The sequence below is a fragment of the Capra hircus genome, chromosome 18 (genome assembly GCF_001704415.2).
Source record: "Capra hircus breed San Clemente chromosome 18, ASM170441v1, whole genome shotgun sequence".
Classification (NCBI taxonomy): domain Eukaryota; kingdom Metazoa; phylum Chordata; class Mammalia; order Artiodactyla; family Bovidae; genus Capra; species Capra hircus.
Window position 1 is genome coordinate 21,890,950 of NC_030825.1, and position 20,882 is coordinate 21,911,831.

The 20,882-nt window shown below is 39.3% G+C and overlaps 2 protein-coding genes across 3 annotated transcripts in view; one reads left to right on the forward strand and one right to left on the reverse strand.

Moving 5' to 3' along the window:
• LOC108637964 overlaps window positions 1-9,559 on the reverse strand; it is a 77,541-nt gene extending 67,982 nt beyond the window's left edge. The window contains exon 1 of one of the 2 annotated variants that reach the window (XR_001919443.1): window positions 8,359-9,559. Coding sequence is in view for 1 of the 2 variants with exons in the window: in XM_018061974.1 (XP_017917463.1) it covers window positions 7,943-8,060 (118 nt within the window). In the remaining variant the exon portion in view is untranslated. Of the gene's footprint in view, window positions 1-7,942; window positions 8,062-8,358 lie in introns of those variants that run through there. The other variant, XM_018061974.1, reaches the window with a different exon arrangement.
• On the forward strand, window positions 7,933-20,816 carry DNAJA2 (DnaJ heat shock protein family (Hsp40) member A2). Its single transcript, XM_018061973.1, has 9 exons — window positions 7,933-8,136; window positions 9,566-9,625; window positions 9,920-10,143; window positions 12,420-12,500; window positions 12,744-12,877; window positions 14,420-14,616; window positions 18,532-18,676; window positions 18,814-18,941; window positions 19,478-20,816. The coding sequence occupies exons 1-9, from the start codon at window positions 8,059-8,061 to the stop codon at window positions 19,667-19,669; spliced, it is 1,239 nt and encodes a 412-aa protein (XP_017917462.1). The 5' UTR covers window positions 7,933-8,058; the 3' UTR covers window positions 19,670-20,816.

Sequence of the window (20,882 nt, forward strand, 5' to 3'; positions counted from 1 at the left end):
CACTCCCCAGACTTTGAAAGCCACCTAGGATAACTGTTGCAAAATTTCTATCCCAGCTTTGACCTCTTCCTTGAGCTCTAAGTGATTAATTAGATTTGGTTCCTTAGCCTACATTTCTAGTTAGATACTGGAATTTCAAATTTAACTCTGCCAAAATATTTAATAGTCTTGATTCATACAACCACCAAATCTGCTCCTTCCTTAGCCTTTTTCATCTCTGTAAATGATTTTACCACCACTTTAGTGCCTCAAATAAAAATATGAAATCATTTCAATTTTTCCCATCTTTCAAACATCTATTAATATATCAAATCCATCCCCTTATAGGACCAGGACCCCATAACCCATTGATAGTACTACATTCTGACATCCACCATGAAACATTATCATCTCTCCACTGTACACTTTAAAAGTCCTTGTTCCATTCTCATAATGGTCTCCACTTTGCTAAATACAGTCCTGGTGTGGTTGAAAGATTGTTGGGTTCAGAGTATTAGAGGGAGTGGAAAGATAAGTGGTAATCAGTGAATGAGATTAATGAGAGTTTGGCAATGACAAAGTTATAAAACCACCAGAGTAAGTAGCTCCATGGCAATGGAGGACAAGACCACTGAATGTGAGTTCAAGGAAGTGGCCAGGGTGTTAGAAGGATCATTTACACATGTTTCAAGCTAAAAATTAAGACAGAAGTGAAGCTGGAGAGTAAACCAAGAGCTACAAGAGAAATAAGAGGAGTAACAAGGGTCAATAAACTGACAATGCAATATCAGGTAGTAAATGATGTTATCTGGTGACTAAAAACTAAAGGCTTTATGTTTTCAGGAATGTGGGAGGGAGAAATACCTGGAAATAGCAATGAGATTCATCCATATTACCTGTAGGCTTTATTTCTAAAATGCTGGGAAAGATTGAAGGAGGGAGGAGAAGGGGATGACAGAGGATGAGATGGTTGGATGGCATAACCGACTCAACAGACATGAGTTTGAGTAAACTCTGGGAGTTGGTGATGGACAGGGAGGCCTGGCGCGCTGCAGTGCACGGGGTCACAAAGAGTCGGGCGCGACTGAGCGACTGAACTGAACTGATACCGAATTCATTCACGCCTCTCCATTTTTACTGTTGGCATCCTAGTCCATACTGCCTGAATTCCTGCAATTGAGCTTCCTAATTCCATACTTAACAGGGAAGCCCTGATCCTTGTTTACCAACATTTTATACTGTGTGTCTTTGATACTGTGATTTGTTTTAACCTGATGAAATGTATTGAGAAAAAAGGTATCTGATAAGAAAATTAAGCTGACTTTCAGATTGTGACTACCTTAATGACTAAGTCAGAATTGAATGAACTTTCTGGATTCTGTTCATTTACATTGTTTAATCAGAAGAAATTTTTAGCAACAATTTCTTCTGATTAAACAATGTTAAGACCTTTAAGCACTATGTCTAGGAAGAAGATTTGACACTTCAATGTCACTATAGATTTTGGGTGATTTTCTTAATTTATATTATCAATTGTTTAATAACAAATTATTCTAACACTTAAGGTATGGAAATTTTATTTAAAAACAAAACCCACACTTTTAGAATATTTTAAAGGCTATTGCCAAGCCCTTTGCCAATTTTTCTGCCCTCCTGCTGTGTATTAGCCAATCATTCCATGTCCTTTTCCCATCTCAGCAGTGAAGTGAAAGTGAAAGTCACTCAGTCGTGTCTGACTCTTTACGACTCCATGGACTATACAGCTCATGGAATTCTCCAGGTCAGAATACTGGAGCGGGTAGCCTTTCCCTTCTCCAGGGGATCTTCCCAACCCAGGGATCAAACCCTGCTCTCCCGCATTGCAGGCAGATTCTTTACCAGCTGAGCCACAAGGGAAGCCCAGAATATTTTAAGATTATATGCCAGAACAAAAGCATGTGTTCTTCAGGAGTAAATTGACAAAATGAAAATATTAACAATATTCTAGAAATGTATCCTATGAAAGCAACTAAGAATATGCACAAAAATTAGACTATAAGGCAGTTCATTGAAGCATTGTTTACAATGTTAAAAAAAACATTGTAATGTAAAAAAACATTTACTATGTTAAAAAAAAACTATAGCAATCTAAGTATTCAAAAATAGAATCAATCTAAGTATTCAAAAATAGACTATTTAAAAAAATATAATGCCTTCCTCTATTTCTGATCAGTTTAGTCAGGACCTCTGGGACACTGGAATTTTTAAAAAGTTCCTCCAGGGGTTCTAATGTGTAGTTACTGAGTAAACTATCATAGGTGAGATTACCAAGTCTTAAGTTATATACCATCAATGTGTTGAGGGAGTCCTCAATTTACATCTAAACTGCAGCCCTTCCAACTCCATTTTTATAAACCCACTGCTTACTCAACATTGCTTCTTGAATGTCTAATAAGCATCTCTAATTTAATATGAACTCTTATTTTTACCATTTCCACCCCAGATTTAACTCTATCAGTTCCAAATTCAAAATATATCCAGAATCTAACCATTCCTCAACAACTTCCATGTCTTCAACCTGGGCCCAAGTCATCCCTCTCTTGGGTTTTATTACAATAGATTCTCAACAGTTACTGGATGCATTTATTTATGTTTAGTATTTATTTATTTGGTTGCACTGGGTCTTAGTTGCAGCATGCAGGATCTTTGATCTTTCTTTCAGCATGTGGGATCTAGTTTCTTGACCAGAAGCCAGCCCCCTGCATTGAAAGCTCATAGTCTTAGCCACTGGATCGCCAGGGAGGTCCTACAGACCCATTTAAAATGTCACTTAGTTTATGTTTCTCTTCTGGTCAATCTTGTTAAAGGCTTCCCATCACACTAAGGGTAAAAGCCAAAGTCTTTACAATGGACCTAACTGGGTCTTTCACAACATCTCTGACTTTAGCTCCTTGTACTATCTCCTTAACCTGCTGTCACCCAGCCATACTGGCCTCCTTCCTCTAATAAAGCAGGCATGTTCTGCCTTAGGGCCTTTGCTTGCCTTTGCTTGCCACTGCCTGGAAAGTTTTCTCAAATATTCCTGTGGCTAACTCCATCACTTCTTTTACAGTTCAAATGTCACCTTATCAATGAAGTCTTCCCCAAATATTGTAAATAAAAATACTGTCCAACCCCAATAGTTCCTTATCTTTCTTCTTTTTCATCTGTTATACCATGTATTTACTTGTTTGTTTACCTTCTATCTTCACCACTAGAATGTAAGTTCTGTAAAGGAAAAGATTTTTTGTTTATGATTGTATCCCTTACCCTAAAGAATGCCCAACACATAATGGGTCCATAATACATATTTGTTGAATGAGTGAATAAATATATAGACATATTTTCCCCATTATTTGTCCCTAAACAAATGGTTAAACTTTCCAGTTTTTCTGCTTACTCTACTATTGCAATGATATAAGCAAACTGAAAAGTTAAACGTGCTAATTGACAAGAAAGGTTTGACATGACAGGGTTTAACAGGTTAGCTGTGGAGCTATACAATGATGTACACCATATGTATATGTGTATGTATATAAATGTATATATATGTGTGTATATGTGTACATGCACACACATATATATTTATATATAGATATATTTGATACTTAAATGTCAGTATAGATTTTGGATGATTTTCCTAATCTATATTGTCAATTGTTTATTAACAATTGTTCTAACACTTAAGGTATGGAAATTTTATTTAAGCAAACCCACAACTTTAGAATATATTAAGATTATATGCCAGAACAAAAGCATGTGCTCTTCACATGCAAACTGACAAAATGAAAATATTAACAGTATCCTAGAAATGCATCCTATGGAAGCAACTAAGAACATGCACAAAAATGAGACTGTAACACAGTTCATAGAAACACTGTACTGTGTATGTGCAATATATACACACACATATACATATATATCCTATATAACCATGCTGTACCATTACTAAACAATCTAGTTTAGGAACTGCAAGGAATACAGATTATCCAGCGATCCAAACTCCACAATTTTTTTCTCAGAGTACCAACAATCATCAATTCTAATTGTACTAATATCCTCATGACAAGGGTATGTCTTCTGTATGCCCTGACAAACATTTCAACTGGCGTCATCTGCTTTGTACATTCAAAACTAGTTAGATTTACAGAACATTCCACACAACAGCAGAATAAACATTCAAGTGCACACACACACACACATGCATACACACACACAAAAACTAGTTAGATAAAAGGCAGAAAGCAAAACTACTGTCTGAACTGCCTGAACCATATATTTAAGGCTATTTAAAATCATGGATCTCATGGTACTGTATTCAGTTAGTTGTGAACAATATGAATGGCCTTTCTGGTTCATACAGTCTCTCCCTAGTCCTTACCCTCCTCCACCCCACTCCCAATCCCACAAAATTACACAAGCACAGTAAATTTAAAGAAGAAAAAGAAATTGAACAACAATATAAACCTGGCAGAAATCTGAAACCACTCCAACTTCAAACTTTGAATCACTTGCCTAGTGAGAGCAGCCCTCAGATGCACTGTGACTCAGCATTTTATGATGCCTGAAACATGAAATGAGATAAAGATCTTGTTCCCTTCACGGCATTAGCTAAATATGGAGCTAAAATAAATGAGCTACCTTAAAAATACAAAGTCAGTGGCTGAAAATGTTACAGTGCTCACCCTGACACAGGTTTGACTCAGTATGTGATGACAGGGAGGAGAGCATGTGTCAGCTGAAGCACACAGAACTGTTCTGAAATAGCTTGTTGACCTATAACATTAGCAAATAACAATGCTGACTACAATTAATGCTCAGAAATGGAGGAATTATTGTAAATAAATGAAAATAAAAATATGAACTGTGACAACTGATTTAAGTCAGGTAGTAAAGTAAATCTGACTTGGGTGGGAGTGGTGCTGGCGGTGGGACTTACCCAGCTATTCTTCACTAGAAAACAGAAGCTAAAATCTAACCAAGGGAAAACCTTTGAAAAAAAAAAAAATTAAGAAAACTGGAACAAATAGAAGTTTAACTCTTTATGGACAGAAAGAAAATAAGATGAAAATAAAATAATGAACTATACAAAAGTTGCAATTCAGACAAAGTTTTTAGTTCATAATCTCATGTGGAACAGGAATGGATGGAGGAAAGAGAGAATCTGGTAATCAGCAAGCAGGAAGAACTGGATAGCCGAGATCACCAAGAAGGACTGAGGACTATTCCACATAGGCAATGAAGGAAGTTGGGAAATCCCACTTGGAAAGCCAAGAATTTAGATAAAGACAATGAATAGAGATATGGTGACAGTTTATAGGCAAATGGGCAAAAAAAAGTTGCTAATATTTACTTGGTTTTAGCTCCTGTTTTCAGTACTGTATATCAACTCTTTTAATCATCAGAACAAGCCAATGATAAAAAACTATTAAACCCCATTTTACATGTGAGGCAATAGCCTCAGAAAAGTTAAGTAACTTGCTCAAGGTCATGTTGTTAATAAATGGCAGAGCCAGGCTACCAACCTACGTGTTTTAACTCCTCCACAACTTTATATTGCCTCTTATGAACCACTCAAAATGTGAAAAGGAAGTGGAGGAATTGAAATTATCGGGGCCTTTACTGCATTCAAAACTAGACCATCTGCATTCAAAAATAGAAGAGTGAATTTCCCCTAAGGAACCTACTAATGGAGCTCAGACTCACGGCAAAATACCATTCAAGTTCCACAAGCCAAGGGTAGTGGGAATTCAAATAAGAAAGCAATGTTCAACTGGTTATGGAGTCAAGAAAGACTTCACTCAAAGAGCAGCATTTTGGTCAGGATTTGAGAAAAACTGGAGTTAGGTGAAAAGAGAATCATGACTTCAATTACTCCCCAGGGTTTTCAGGATAAATTTCAACTCCTTGGCTTGGCACTCAAAGCCCTCCAAACTAGGTCTGGAGGAATGCCAGGGAGAAGTGGTTTTCCTAAGTGAGATGCCTATGCTGGAGTCTTTATTACTATACTAGTTCAGGTTCCAAAGGATCAGAAGATGTTATTTTTTCTATCTCCATAAATAATTAGTGAGTTTAAAAGCTAGGCATTATGACTTATTCTTCTGTAACACTCCCCTCCACCAGAACAGGAGACCATACATCTTCAGTTCAGTTCAGTCGCTCAGTTGTGTCCGACTCTTTGCGACCCCATGAATCGCAGCACGCCAGGCCTCCCTGTCCATCACCAACTCCCGGAGTTCACTCAGATTCACGTCCATCGAGTCAGTGATGCCATCCAGCCATCTCATCCTCTGTCATCCCCTTCTTCTCCTGCCTCCAGTACCTCCCAGCATCAAAGTCTTCCAATGAGTCAACTCTTCGCATGAGGTGGCCAAAGTACTGGAGTTTCAGCTTTAGTATCATTCCTTCCAAAGAAATCCCAGGGTTGACCTCCTTCAGAATGGACTGGTTGGATCTCCTTGCAGTCCAAGGGACTCTCAAGAGTCTTCTCCAACACCACAGTTCAAAAGCATCAATTCTTCGGCACTCGGCCTTCTTCACAATCCAACTCTCACATCCATACATGACCACAGGAAAAACCATAGCCTTGACTAGACAGACCTTAGTCGGCAAAGTAATGTCTCTGCTTTTGAATATGCTATCTACGTTGGTCATCATCTTAACACGTTGTAAACAGTGAAAGTCGCTCAGTCCTGTCTGACTCTTTGCGACCCCATGGACTATACAGTCCATGGAATTCTCCAGGCCAGAATACTGGAGTGGGTGGCCTTTCCTTCTTCTTCAGGAGATCTTCCCAACTCAGGAATCGAACCCCGGTCTCCAGCATTGCCGGCGGATTCTTTACCAGCTGAGCCACAAGGTAAGTCAGTGGCTAGGTGCATGGCAAACATTTTCTGAACCTAAATCATGAGCAACAATCACCAGATGACTGTGCGCCCAACCAGGCTGATGATACCATCTAGTCCTCTGACTAATTTTAAAGTTATTATATAACAAGTAAGAGACTTAGGCACTTGACCCAGATGCAAGGGGTAGAACTTGTGGCTCTAGATGCTACGAACCAATTGTGAAAGGACATGGGACAATGGTGAAAGTCTAAACAACAGTCCTTAAAAATTTTTGCCTGCAATGCAGTAAACCCAGGTTCCATCCCTGGGTAGGGAAGATCCCAGGGAAAAGGGAATTGCTGCCCATTCCAGTATTCTTGCCTGGAGAATCCCATAGACAGAGGAGCCTGGCAGGCTCCAGTAGCTAGGGTCGCAGAGTCCGACATGACTGAGCCACTAGGCTCAAATGCAGATTAGGAATTAGATGAGTTCATTTCATTACATGTGGGGATGTGATCATGCCTTAAAAAATATATGTATACACACAGAGTATAAACGAATGATTTCCCTTAAGACACTGTAAGTAAGGGGTAGGGGGGGGTACATTAAACAAAATCGGCAAAATGCAGCTAACCGTTGAACAGTTTAACACTATTTTTGGTGAATGCTTGAAAATGCCCTAATAGAACCTAATAGAAAACACCATTCAAGTCCTACAAGATGTTTTTCATCTTAAGCCCGGAAGGAACGAGACCCACAGGGTCCGCGGGCGGCATCTCTTAACTCTGAGGAAGACCTCCGCGAGCCCGGAACAGACTCTCTACGGCGGGACTGGAAGTGGACCGAAGGGGCAGCCGTGGGCCGCATCGGCTTCTTCATCCTTTCAGTACCCCCCAATAAATGCCTCTGGAAAGAGCTAATGCCCCTGAGAGCCCCATGAAGAGTTAGTTCTCCGGGTTTCTACGCTGGACCTCATCTGGCGGCCCATAGCCTCAATCTAGAAGAGTACCCAGCATGCTCCCTCACCACCCACGACCCCAACGGTCCCCTGAGCTCGCGGCTGGCTCTGCGCAGCGACGTCACGGAGTGCCGTGCGTCGGGTCAAAGTTTAGCCCCACCTCCACTTCCTCGCTGTCTCCGCCTGCGCTGCCGCCACCTCTGCCGCTGCTTAGGGCCTGGCTCCGCTCCTCCTCCTTCTCCGCCTTCTTTCCTGAGCGCTGCCCGGCCGGCCGCCATGGCGAACGTGGCCGACACGAAACTGTACGACATCCTGGGCGTCCCGCCTGGCGCCAGCGAGAACGAGCTGAAGAAGGTATTGGGGCGCGGGCCGGCTGGGCCAGGTGTGAGGGGCGCGGGCCTGCGCGACTGGGACGGCCAGGCCGCGCTGCGGGGCAGCCCGCGAGCTGGCGGCGGCCGGCCCAGCCTGGGGGCCGGCGGCGAGACCGGCCCGCGTCGGGCCGCGCACTCCGGCCCCGGCTGACCTTGGGCCGCCGTCCCCGCCCGCCCGCCCGCAGATGCAGCAAATAAAACCCACCTCTGCGCAAACACTACGAAAACGCTTCCTTCCTCCCTCCCCCGGCGAGTGCCGGAGGCCGGGCGCTCCCGGGAGGCAGCTGCCTGCCCGGCCTTCCTCGTGCGGAGGTCACCACCCTGGAAAAACAGGTTGGACCAAGGCGCCCAGCGCATCCCAGCCCCAGGAGAGGAGTTGACCACGCCGCGGACGTCGGCGCCCCGGCCGCATCGGGACTGATTTGGGGCCTGGTGGAGGGGTCGAGGCCGCCCCCGCTGGCTGCTTGGGGAAGCTTAGGGATGTTTCCTGGGAGCCGCGGCTGCGGAGCTTCTCCCGGCTTCCTCCCTCGCCTGTCGACCCGGAGGTGGCGTGGGTCTGTGTTTGGGTGCATTGTTCTGTAGGCAGGTAACCCAGATGTTCTCTACACGCTTCAGGAAGAAGCCATGGGTCCCAGCCAAACACCTGAGTGTACACTGACTAAAAATAAATAGAAGGCCTCATTATCGCACTTTGCAGTGCTGCGACTCTTCATCGCAGGATTTCAAAGCATTTTAGACATTTAAGTCGCACAGCATCTTCACGGGGCTTAAAGTATCCGGATTTGTAAGCTTAGAAAAATGAGAATGCTTCTTAGTCAGTGGGACGGGTGCAGTTCAGAGTAAAAGGACTTCCTGTTACCTTACCGGAAATGCTGTTCTCTATTACATAATTCATCTATCTGTGAATGAACGCTTAAGTGGTTTATAGCTCAGTCACCCAAATGTATGCAGCTTCGCGAAGACTGAAGTCACTCCAATTGAGACCACAGTCAATTCACCGTATGAAAATAAACATGACATAGGAGGGTGTCTTGGCTTTTTCCTGATACTACAATTAGAGGAGCCATCATGAGCCCGGATTCTTACCTTAGCTTAATTTTTTAGTTTATTGGAGTCTTCTTGATGTGGTTACTGGCCATCAAAGACGTTTGACAATAGTAAAAATATGGGACGTTTCACTGTTTTGTTTTTCTCTGTGGTTTTGTTTGCGTCTGTCTTCAGTGTAATGTATTTTCTAATGTAACTACTGTTTACTCTGTTATTAGTGAGTAAATGGTATTAAGATGGAATATGTCCAACAGTGCCAATGGAAGTATTGCTTCTCAGAAATTTGGATGTTAAAGTTAGTACTCAACAAGTCTTTAAACTGGTCTTTATATGTAACCTTTTTTTTTTTCAATCTTTTATTGAAGGCGTACAGAAAGTTAGCCAAAGAATACCATCCTGATAAGAATCCAAATGCTGGTGACAAAGTAAGTTATTTGAAATCCGCCCCCCCCCCCCGAGATTTTTGTTTTAAACTTAAATTGCCCTTTTTGGGAAAAAGGGAATGTTGTAAGGAAAGTCCGTTTATGCCCCAAAAGCCATATTTTTATGTTAATATTTTGGACTTTATAATAGGGGTATATTTAACATTCTGGGTAGTGGTAGTTGGTAAATAGGACCACCTATAACTTTTCTTAGAATTAAATGAATTCTAGATTCCTATAGCCTTTCCCTAGTCCTTTGAAAATCCAACTGTTTTCCTTTTTCCTTTTTGTTCATAGTTCAAAGAAATAAGTTTTGCCTATGAAGTACTATCAAATCCTGAGAAGCGTGAACTTTATGACAGATATGGAGAACAAGGTCTTCGGGAAGGTAGCGGTGGAGGTGGTGGCATGGATGACATTTTCTCTCACATCTTTGGTGGAGGATTATTTAGCTTCATGGGTAATCAGAGCAGAAGTCGAAATGGCAGGAGAAGAGGAGAAGACATGATGCATCCACTCAAGTGAGTATCTCTTTTTTTCTTTAAAAATACTAAGCACATTTTTTTCCAAGTAGAAGTATTCAGTACAGGAGAGGAAAAGTATCAAAAAATATTCTATCTTTAATCAGAAAAAGAAAAATCTTCCATTTGCCATACTGTCCTTATTGGCTAAGTTGAATTTAATAACCTGGATGTTGGTATTTGGTGACAGATCTTAAAGGATGGTTGGAGTTTTTACAGAGTGGGAAGGTGGTTTTCGTATATGCTTCTGAGCCTTCTTGTTTTTAAAATTTCAATTAAGATCTTTTCTCTGAAGTATTTAAACCTTCTGAGTTAGTTTTAATTTAAAAACTTACAAAGTGAGTGACCATCAGACTGGTTGATTGACGTGTTACAGTCACGTGTTACTTAATCCTCAGTGTGAGCTCTCCTAAATTGATTTTCATGGAGCTTGCTGGCTTCAAGCCTGACATTAACCTGCCAACATATGAATGGTATCTTACCTTAATCTTAGACTGTGAACCCAAGACGAAAATAGCTATTTTACTTTGCCACATTCTGTGAAATCTTTTTATCTGTTAACTTTCCATGAACCAATAATGGTTTTACTAGCAAATGCCTGGCACTAAAGTTCAAGTGTGTATTTACAGTGTTTCATATTTTCTAGTTTATACATTTGAGTAGATAAGGGGACCATAAAACATGATTTGTTAAAATTTTCATTACAGTGTTTCATTTTGGATGTCTTTATAATATTGCATTCCATGATTTATTTATTCATTCCCTTTTCTATAGGATGTTACCAGGTTTTTTTTTTCCTATAATGAATAGTGCTGCTGTATCTTTATATACAGCTTTGTCTCATTGGTAGAGATTCCTGGGGAGGTATCAGTGTTTTGAGGCTGATAAATAAATACAACTATATTGTCTTTAGAGGATGTGTCAGTTTAGCTCCACTGGTGGAGAGTGCCAGCTTCACTAGACCATTACCCACATTTTTCTTTCTTTGCCATGTTTATTGAAATAACGATTTTTCTTGCTGACCTCTTATGTAATGGTGTTGCATACTAATTGCAATTTAATATGTAAGGCAAAGAAGACCTACCTATCATGTAAATGGTTGGTTAAAAGTTCTTAGGAAGAGGAGGATAAAAGGCTGATGGAACCAAGTACTTTGGTCTAAGGTCTAGATATGCCATAGTTTAGAAGTGTTGGTAATGTTTTGTTCTTAGGTGCTTTATTCTTAACACTGTTTAGAATGGATAAAAATTTTAGCTTCGAATGCTGCAAAATAATGTAGGTGCTTTGCAAGGTAGTTTTAACTTTTTTGTTCCTTTATTTAATTAAAATATTTTTGTTCCTTTGTTTTAAAGTAAATTAAGCAACTTCAGTTTCACTTTACTACTAAAGATTTAAAAATACTATGAGAAGGATAAAACCAAGTTAAATGCAAGCTGTTTCCAAGTTGTAAATGAATATTTTTGAGACTTTGGTATAAATAGATTTTTTTTGAGGTTTATTTGAAAATGAATAGTCCTGCAGTTCAAATATGTTGTGTGAATAAAAGCAAGTTGGGGTTTATCAATTGGGATTTTTAATAGGCTTTTTATCTAGACCATTTGGGGGTCATGGACCCCTTTGAAATTTTTGTAAAAGTTGCTCAAATTTTGCTTATAATTCTCTGGGTTTTTCAGACATTGAAAGCTTGTAGGCTTTCTATTTGGAAACCTATTCTCTGTTACAGTGTAATAAAGCCAGTTTGTTTTTTTTTTTTAAAGACATACCCAATCTGAGTGTCTCCCAGAAATTATAATATAACTTTGTAGCCTTTCTGAATTGTCCTTGAAGGAGACAGAGGCTTACAGTAGAGCATGAACTCCAGAGCTAGACTGCCTGTGTGATCCTGGGCAAGTTACTTAACCTCTCTGTGCCTCAGTTTTGTCCTCTAAGATGAGGATAATAATTTTGCTTCATTCAAAGGGTTGGATTAGGTGAAGGTTTTGTCTAAGGCTAGAAGAAGGTGTGATGTTTTGAATTTGTGTAGTTACCAGCTTTATCAGAAAATACAGCACAGTCAGTTATTGGCCTGATCCTTTACATTCTGGCTTTAAGTGCCACCTGTATTTATGGCCATAAACAATTTGAGCTACAAAATAAAATCTCACTCAGTTGACTTAATGTAAGATGTTCTTGAATTCTTTGTTTAAAAGGTTATAGTGAAATTAGCTGTATCAGCTAATCCTTTCTTGTATTTAAGACAAATTGGCAAAATTTGAATCTAATTCTTTTCTCCACAGAGTATCTTTAGAAGACCTGTATAATGGCAAGACAACCAAACTACAACTTAGCAAGAATGTACTCTGTAGTGCTTGCAGTGGGTGAGTGTGTTTCCTGGTTATGAAATAAATGTCATCTGTTGTTTGAGTCACATATTGAGTCTATATCAAATAAAAACTATTCATGATTTCAAAGTGACTACCCAACCCAGAACAGTTTCTGATACCTCTGAAAGTTGGTTAAAATACCAGTCTTTGGGGGTTGACGATGAAAGTAAAAAGCACAATTCCCATTTTTCATGACCTAGAGGGGGAAAATCTAATTTATACTTTTGCTTGCTTTAGCCAAGGTGGGAAGTCTGGAGCTGTTCAGAAGTGTAGTGCTTGTCGGGGTCGAGGCGTACGCATCATGATCAGACAGCTGGCTCCAGGGATGGTACAGCAGATGCAGTCGGTGTGTTCCGACTGTAATGGAGAAGGTATGCATGCCAGTGTTGCCCTGCCTTTCTGTTGGAATGGGTTGGGAATGCAGAAATTGGAGAGGCTTACAGTTTTTCTTTTTCAGCGTGTTTTTATAGGCATCATATTGTAAAAGGTAGTTATTTTTAAAAATGCAAAAATATTATTTCCTTTTGCACAGGCCCAGTGAACACCAGTAAACAGTAAATTTATATTATGTTGAGTGGAATGTTAGTCTTTTTCCAAAAAGATGGGCAAATTTTTTTGTCCTTTTGTATTTTATTGTTATTTACTTATCCTTTATGTTTTAAAATGTAAAAGGGAGACAGCAAATTGTTTAGTTCTCATTCTGATAAGTAGAGTATTTTACTGTAAACTTTAGTTAGCTTTTGAGGATAGATCATTATAATTGAAGCTTATTTTACAGAAGTAAATATTTTAGGTTTTCGTAGGTTAATGGTTTTTGAAACTGCTACTCTTCTACCCTTTTAGCACTTTTATAGCCACAGATAATATATAAATAAGTGGGCATGACTGTGTTCTGGATAAACAGTATTTACAGAAGCAAAGGCATGCCCAGCTTGGCCTGGAAGCCTTAGTTTGCCGGCCCAGTTCTAGAGCAGTGCTGCCCAAAAGAAGTTCTCTGTGCTGGAAAGGTTCTATGTATGTAATGGCTACTGTAGTAGCCACTAGCCACCTGGGTGTGGCTGAGGAACTGAGCTCTTAATTATTTTAAACTTAAATAACCTCAAGTGGCTAATGACTGCTATATTGGACAGTTCTAGAATACCCTTTTCCAAATTGCTTCTGAAAGTGACAAGATAATTTTGAGGAGCCACATACCATATTTCCCTCCTGAAGAGTCTTAGTGCATTTTACCTTATTAAAGTTGCTGACATTTCCCACTCAAGAAGTTGGAGTTGACTGAAATCTTTTCCCATGTGCCATTACCATTTTAAGGAACTGGTGCTTTGCAGAACATACCTTGCAGAAGCAGTGTTCCTAAAGTCATTTATGTTACCTAAGCATTAAAGTGTGCCAATAATCAGCCATTAGAAATTGATGGTATCTTCTTCATGATATACTATTGTATGACTTCAGTTTTATTTTATTATGCCACTGATCAAATATTTCAGAATACATGGAAGAAAAAACTGTTGGAGTCATAAAGGATATTTAAATTTTTATTTGGGTTGTCACTCCATTGTCAAATTTAAATGAAACTAAGACAAAAAGTGAAGCATTTGTAGAAGTTCTAGTGTCTGACCACCCGTTTTGTTTGCTTGATCCTCAGGCTGTGTTTTAACTTTAGGAAGTAGTGTCAGGAGGTAAGATAATGTTATTTAAGATATTTTATATTCTGGAATAGAGTAGCTGGGTCCTTTAGGTAATCTGCAGTAAGATGTGAGTTTTGTTCCTAAGAATGTTCATGAAAAGTTCAGGTAGCAGTTTAAAGAAGTACAGGAAATTTATTTAGTGAATAAAGGCGTTATCAGGACCTGTCTTACTTAAGAGTGCAACATAGTACCCTTGCTGGAAGTTTGAATGACCTCTTTTTCCAGGAGAGGTAATTAATGAAAAGGACCGCTGTAAAAAATGTGAAGGGAAGAAAGTGATTAAAGAAGTCAAGATTCTTGAAGTCCACGTAGACAAAGGCATGAAACATGGACAGAGAATTACATTTACTGGGGAAGCAGACCAGGCCCCAGGAGTGGAACCAGGAGACATTGTTCTTTTGCTACAAGAAAAGGAGCATGAGGTAATTTCCTTTTTGTTTTATTTTTGCCTCAGAAGATCAGAAATGGGTCTTGTATGCAAGATACAGGTTGGTGATGGTTTTGTTGCTAAGTCGTGTCCGACTCTTGCAACCACGTGAACTGTAGCCCCCCAGGCCTCTCTGCCCATGGGATTCTCCAGGCAAGAATAACTGGAGTGGATTCCCATTTTCTTCTCCAGAGGATCTTCCCAACCCAGGAATCCAACCCGGATCACCTGCATTGCGGGCAGATTCTTTACCTACTGAGCTATGAGGGAAGCCCAAGATACAGGTTAGATCAGTTTGAGTTCTCTGAAGTAGCATTGAATATAGATGAAGTTGTTAAGTGGTTTGGCTGAGTTCATAAGAACTGAATTGTTTAGTAGACCAGCAAGACGGGTGCTGTCAGAAGCACGGTAGGAGCCGATCTTGGTCCCGGCTCTGCCATTGACTGGCACTGTACTTAAGTAATCCTATTGTATCTGTTCCCCTGTTTCCTTGTTTATGAAAATAAGGAATTGGACCAGATAATGTAGGCAGCTTAGTTTTCACTGTGAGCTCCTTCGATGGTTGGTGAGTTGGTGACGGTGTCAGTCCTCAGTACTGCTCTGTTGATTTGTTTTACATACTGGGTATCCATGTGAGCTTTTCTTGGAAAAAAAGTTCTGCAGTTTTAAAAACATTGCATTTTAAATTTCTCATTCTCTTTTTGGGGGTAGCGGAGGGCAGGGGCATTTTGTGGCTTGTGGGAGCTTAGTTCCTTGACCAGGAGTTGAACCTGTGCCCACAGCAGTGGAAGTGCCGAGTCCTAACCACATGACTGCCAGGGAACTCCCTGTTTTTAAATTTCTGATTGACTCAGTATTTTATCTGTTAATGCAAGGGTCTTTAACCCCTGGACCTTGAGTGAAGCTTTATATACTGCTCCCTATCATTCCCCATGCTTGCATTACTGCCTGAACATTGTTACACCACCTCCACCCCACAGTCCGGGAAGAATTCACAAAACTGGTGCCCAAAAGTTTGGGGACTGCTTTGTTAATGTGCATGGGAAAATGAACTGAGCTAACAGTGTGGCCTGGAGTATGTTATTTTGATTATACCATTGCATCTGTATTTTTTACATGTGCAGTGGAGTATATTATAGACCTTTTCATTCATGAAGAACATGTGTGGAGCTGTGGTGCCCACCTAGTTCTTGAATATAGAAGCATTTGACAGAATCCTGGCTTTGTACTTGATCGCATTGCCGTTTTGACTTCCTTTGGAAGTCTAGATCACAAGTCAGCCACCTTTTTTAGTTCGCAATAAAATTTTCTCCCATATGACGGTGATTTCTACAAATAAATTTTAAAAATTACTAAGAATCCAATAGAGAATAAAGCCATATTGAGATGCAGATTATGGGAGTTTGATTAGATTCATTCCTTCACTAGACTGGCTTACTACTACACTAGCCTTTCTCAAGGAATGCTAGTCAAATTTATTGCCTCAGCAAATCTGAAAGTGAAAATCTATAAATTGCAATATGTCTTTTCCTTTGTGAATATTGCCAAGCCTACCAATGACAAGGGTCCCTAGATTGCTTTGGGTTTTTTTTTAACAAATAATTTCTAGAATTCTGTCTTATGGGTTGAAATATTCTGTAAGTATATTGGGTTTTACAAAATAGAAATCACTGTTCTTAGAGGCAAGAGACTTAAGTTCTGGCTCCCATGTACTACTAGTTTTGGTTTCCCTGGGCTTGGCTTTGCATACTTAAAAACAAAACTCATCCCTCAGAAAGATAGTGTAGAATCAAATGAGATAAAGAATAACCTGCTCTTCTTTCTGGGGACTGTGAAGGAGGTATGTGGAACTGAATCAACCTCTAAAATTATTGGCTACAGTGGAATTACATGGATTTTCTAACAAACAGCAGATGCTACTGGTTGTCTAAAGTAGAAAATAGAAGATGATAAAGGCTAGAATGGAAGTTCATCTAGTAAGAGGTCAAAGATTTTTCCTTCTTAGTTCTATTGACTGGTAAAGTAAATTTGAGCCCAAAATGAGATTTAAGCATCTTGTTTAATTTATACCACTGAGAATATTCTTAACCCTCTTAAGAAAACTAGTCAGTGTTTGAACTAGTTCATGAACAAGCTTGTATTTTGCTTGGGGTTTTTTGTTTAAAAACTCTCAACACTTGTAGGAATTGTGAGGCCATGAGATCAGGGTGGGTTCTGTAGCTTGAAACAAAATGTAAATCTTCTGATTAAAAAAATAGTGCAATTTTGAGAGTAATATGTATGCTTGTGTATCATCTTTCAGTGTAGGTGTGTGTGTGTGTCGGTGATTTTGCTGTTATAATGAAGTTGTACAGCAAAGAACCACAGTGGTGGGTAACATTGGGTGATACTAGTCTCTCCTCTATTTTTCAGAAATTATTTCAGCTTTTAAGTGTTTTATTGTCTGGTTCTTGGTAATCTCATTAGTCTTGTTTTTCAAAAATTTCCTGGCCATACTTGCCTGTTTATTTTCTGTTTGAATTTTAGCATCTAATTGTCTAATCTAACCACCCTTGTTGCTGGCCCCCTCCCCCACAATACCCAGCCCTAATACCATTTTTTTTTTTAATTAGTTTGAGTTCCTCTATCCAAGAACATAGTATGTCTTCTTGCTCCTTCTAATATTGCTTTAACTAAATGATACTTGGTTAAGGATGGTTCTTGGAACAATGATATAATGAGATGTTCAGAAACACTTCCATTTTGCAAATTTGCAAAAGCATTAAAAAGTCCTGCATTAAAGAAACCTTACTTAAATTAATTTTTCCTCTGATTGTAAGAAACACCTCAGTAAACTCAATGTAGGTAATATAAATTCAGTGGTTCTTAAGCTTTAGTATACGTTCGAATCCCCTGGAGGGCTTATTAAAATGACAGATTGCTGGGCCTCACCTTCATAGTTTCTGATGCAGTGGGTATTGGATGGTGCCCAAGAATGTTCATTCCTAACCAGTTTCCTGGTGCTGTTGAGTCTCCTGGTCCAGGACCAATTGTCAAGATAATGGTTTGAGATTAACTTTACTCGTAGGTAAGTTTAGGAGGATAGTTTAGGAAAAGAGTCTATCTTTCAGATTTCCTTTCCTCTGAATTAACCAGCCAGCCTTATTCTTTGGAAGAGAGTCTATTGAAAAAAATCTAGGTGACTGTTCCCTGCGGTTAATTTTATTTCAAGATAAATTTCAAAAGTTAGTATAGATATTTGAAAATTCTAAGAAGCAGAAGTTGGGCATATGTGAAATGGGATGTATTTTTTTCCTGCATGTTGAATGCTCAGAAACAGTATTTAAAATGCTTGTTGAATAACCTTTGCATTACATAGTCCATAGGCTTATAGTGCATTAATAAGCCAACTTTCTTTAGCATTTGGTTTACATTCACCTAAGCAAGTTTTGTATCTTAGGTTAGGTAAAACTTGTTGATACTTAAGTGTTGGGTTTGAGCCCTTTTACTGGTTGAGCTTTTTCAGTTGAGCTTAGGCCTTCGCCTTCCCCTCTTAGAATCATGTCTGGAGGAAATTCCAGGTGAACCTGTTCTACAGAATCCCACTGGGTCTTGTACACCTTTTCGCTCATGGTTCAGAAATGGGCCATAATTGTAAAATATACTTGGTTCTATTTTTTAAGCTTCAGCTGTGCCTTATGAGCCATTGTATTCCCAATTCCAATTCTTTTGTGATCGAAGTTTCTAGCATATTACTTGAGAATAGCTAGATTTCCTTATATATATTGATAAATTTAGGGAACTTAGGGATGGTGGCAATTTGACTTTTGCAGTAAATGGTAGAATTAAGGTTTTGAAATTGATTCAAGTTAAACAGCACAACAGAGCATGCCTCCATAGTTTCGATATTTCTTGTGCGCTTCATTTGTAGGTGTTCCAGAGAGATGGGAATGATTTGCACATGACATATAAGATAGGACTTGTTGAAGCTCTTTGTGGATTTCAGTTCACATTTAAGCACCTTGATGGACGTCAGATTGTGGTGAAATATCCCCCTGGCAAAGTAATTGAACCAGGTAAATCTTGATTTTTGTCTGATCTAAGATTCTATGTAATCTTCTACACTGGGTGACTCTCAAAAAGCATTTATTATTGAGCACTTGCTTGGGTAAAATTCTTAATATCTTCCCCTATTTATTTACTGAAATAATAGGATGTGTTCGTGTAGTTCGAGGTGAAGGAATGCCACAATATCGTAATCCCTTTGAAAAAGGTGATCTTTACATAAAGTTTGATGTGCAGTTTCCTGAAAACAACTGGATCAACCCAGATAAACTTTCTGTAAGTATTAGGCAACAGATGACTTAAAGTTTAATAATGGTTGTTTCTTTGTCACTTTCCATTTGTTTTGAGTGCTAAGATTAGATCACATCGTTTATTAATTTGAGTGATTGAAGGTCTGGCCTCATTGTTTTTTAAAAGTGGAAATAGCTGCTGTAAAAGTTTATGGGGCCAAGTCGGGACTAGTGAAGGCATAAGCAGACGGCGTGAGGTGGGGGTAGGAGGATTGTGACCCTGGAGAGCAGATCTCTTACCCCAGCCTAGCATCTTCTGGTCGTTCATGCAGGAAGACATGTCTAATGTGAAGTTTTCCAGTGTTTACATGTTAGCAGTTAAATCTGTTTATTGTTTTCTAATCAGTACATGGGTTGCACAAAAGATGTCTAGATTTGGTCTGTGGGTCATCAATTTGTGATCTCTGGCTTAAAGTGCAAAGATTTTAAATGTCAAACATATACCTTGGATTTTATCAAAAGGGAAATTGATAGTAGATAATAATCTTCAAGCTAATCTTATTTTTGTTCATTTTAATGAAGGAGTTAGAAGATCTTCTGCCATCTAGACCAGAAGTTCCAAATATTATTGGAGACACTGAGGAGGTAGAGCTTCAAGAATTCGATAGCACTCGGGGCTCTGGAGGCGGCCAGAGGCGTGAAGCCTATAATGATAGCTCTGATGAGGAAAGCAGTAGCCATCACGGACCAGGAGTGCAATGTGCCCATCAGTAAACTCTGCAAACAGATTGCACAGGGGGAGTTTCTTTCCACATTGGCCTGGTTTGTTTTCTGCAATCCAGCTGGAGCGTCTGGTCAACCCAGATGAACTGATGGACATCTGTTGGTCTATGTGTAACTTTTAAAATTGGTATAGTATCTACAGAGTGTATAATTTAAACTAACCACAAAGCTTTACATCTTCATTTCGACTGTTCTATAGCAGAATAAAGCACTTGAAAGGAAACAAGACTCCCTTTCACACATGGGTTATAAGTTTCAGTCCTGATATCTGTGCTTGATTTTTATCAGTTTTGTGTAGATTTTATGTTTCATATTTTAAATTCAATTCCCACATTGTAAAGTTTGTGTACAGTTTGTCCTGAAGCTTTGTGTTTGGCTGCACCTGCATAAGCTGCTACAAATAGAATAAAGAATTTCATAGCCTGTATCTATCATTTAGATGCATGGGAAAATGGGCTTTGCACACAATGGGTTTGGAGCTGACTGGGAACAATGGAGAAAATATCATTAGCTGAGCTGTGGTTGTAAAGTTTTGGGCGGGGTTGGGGGATGTTTCTTTTTCTTTCTTTCTTTCTTTCTCCCCCGCCCCACCTGGTTTTTTTTTTTTGGTTTTTTTTTTTGTTTGTTTTTTGGGTTTTTTTTTTTACCATCTTGTGAAAGGTTTCTGGAACTGAATAATAAAAAGCAGTTGGTGTAAATTACTCTTTGTCTCACATTTTTAGAAAGAACATATTATGAACTGTAAAATCTTTCCTTAAGGACATAATTTGAACTGTAAAATCTATCCTTAAACTGGAGAATGTATCCTAGTTCTGGTCCTTAAACAGTGTTTAAAAACCATTGGCCTGAAGCTTATGCCTCAGGCTCGTGCCCATTTTATAGTTTCAAAAGACTAGAGAAAGTTTGATACATTGGTAGAAATGGGCTTTATTGGCTTCAATTAATGCTTTGTAGAGTCAAGGACATCTAAGTTATGTAACTCATGGTCCTGAGTATAGGGGCCAAGTTAACCTGGCCTCTGTATTTCCCTACCCCACTCTGTTTAAAAAAATAAGGTAACAGCAAATCAGTATTAGAACCATGTCTGCATAGAACCTGTTAAAATGCTCTGTTTTCATTAAATGTTAAGTTAAAGATTCTCTTGTCTCCATTAAGTTGAATATTTGAGACTGGGGGAAGCATTGATTATTGTTGTTTTACAGAA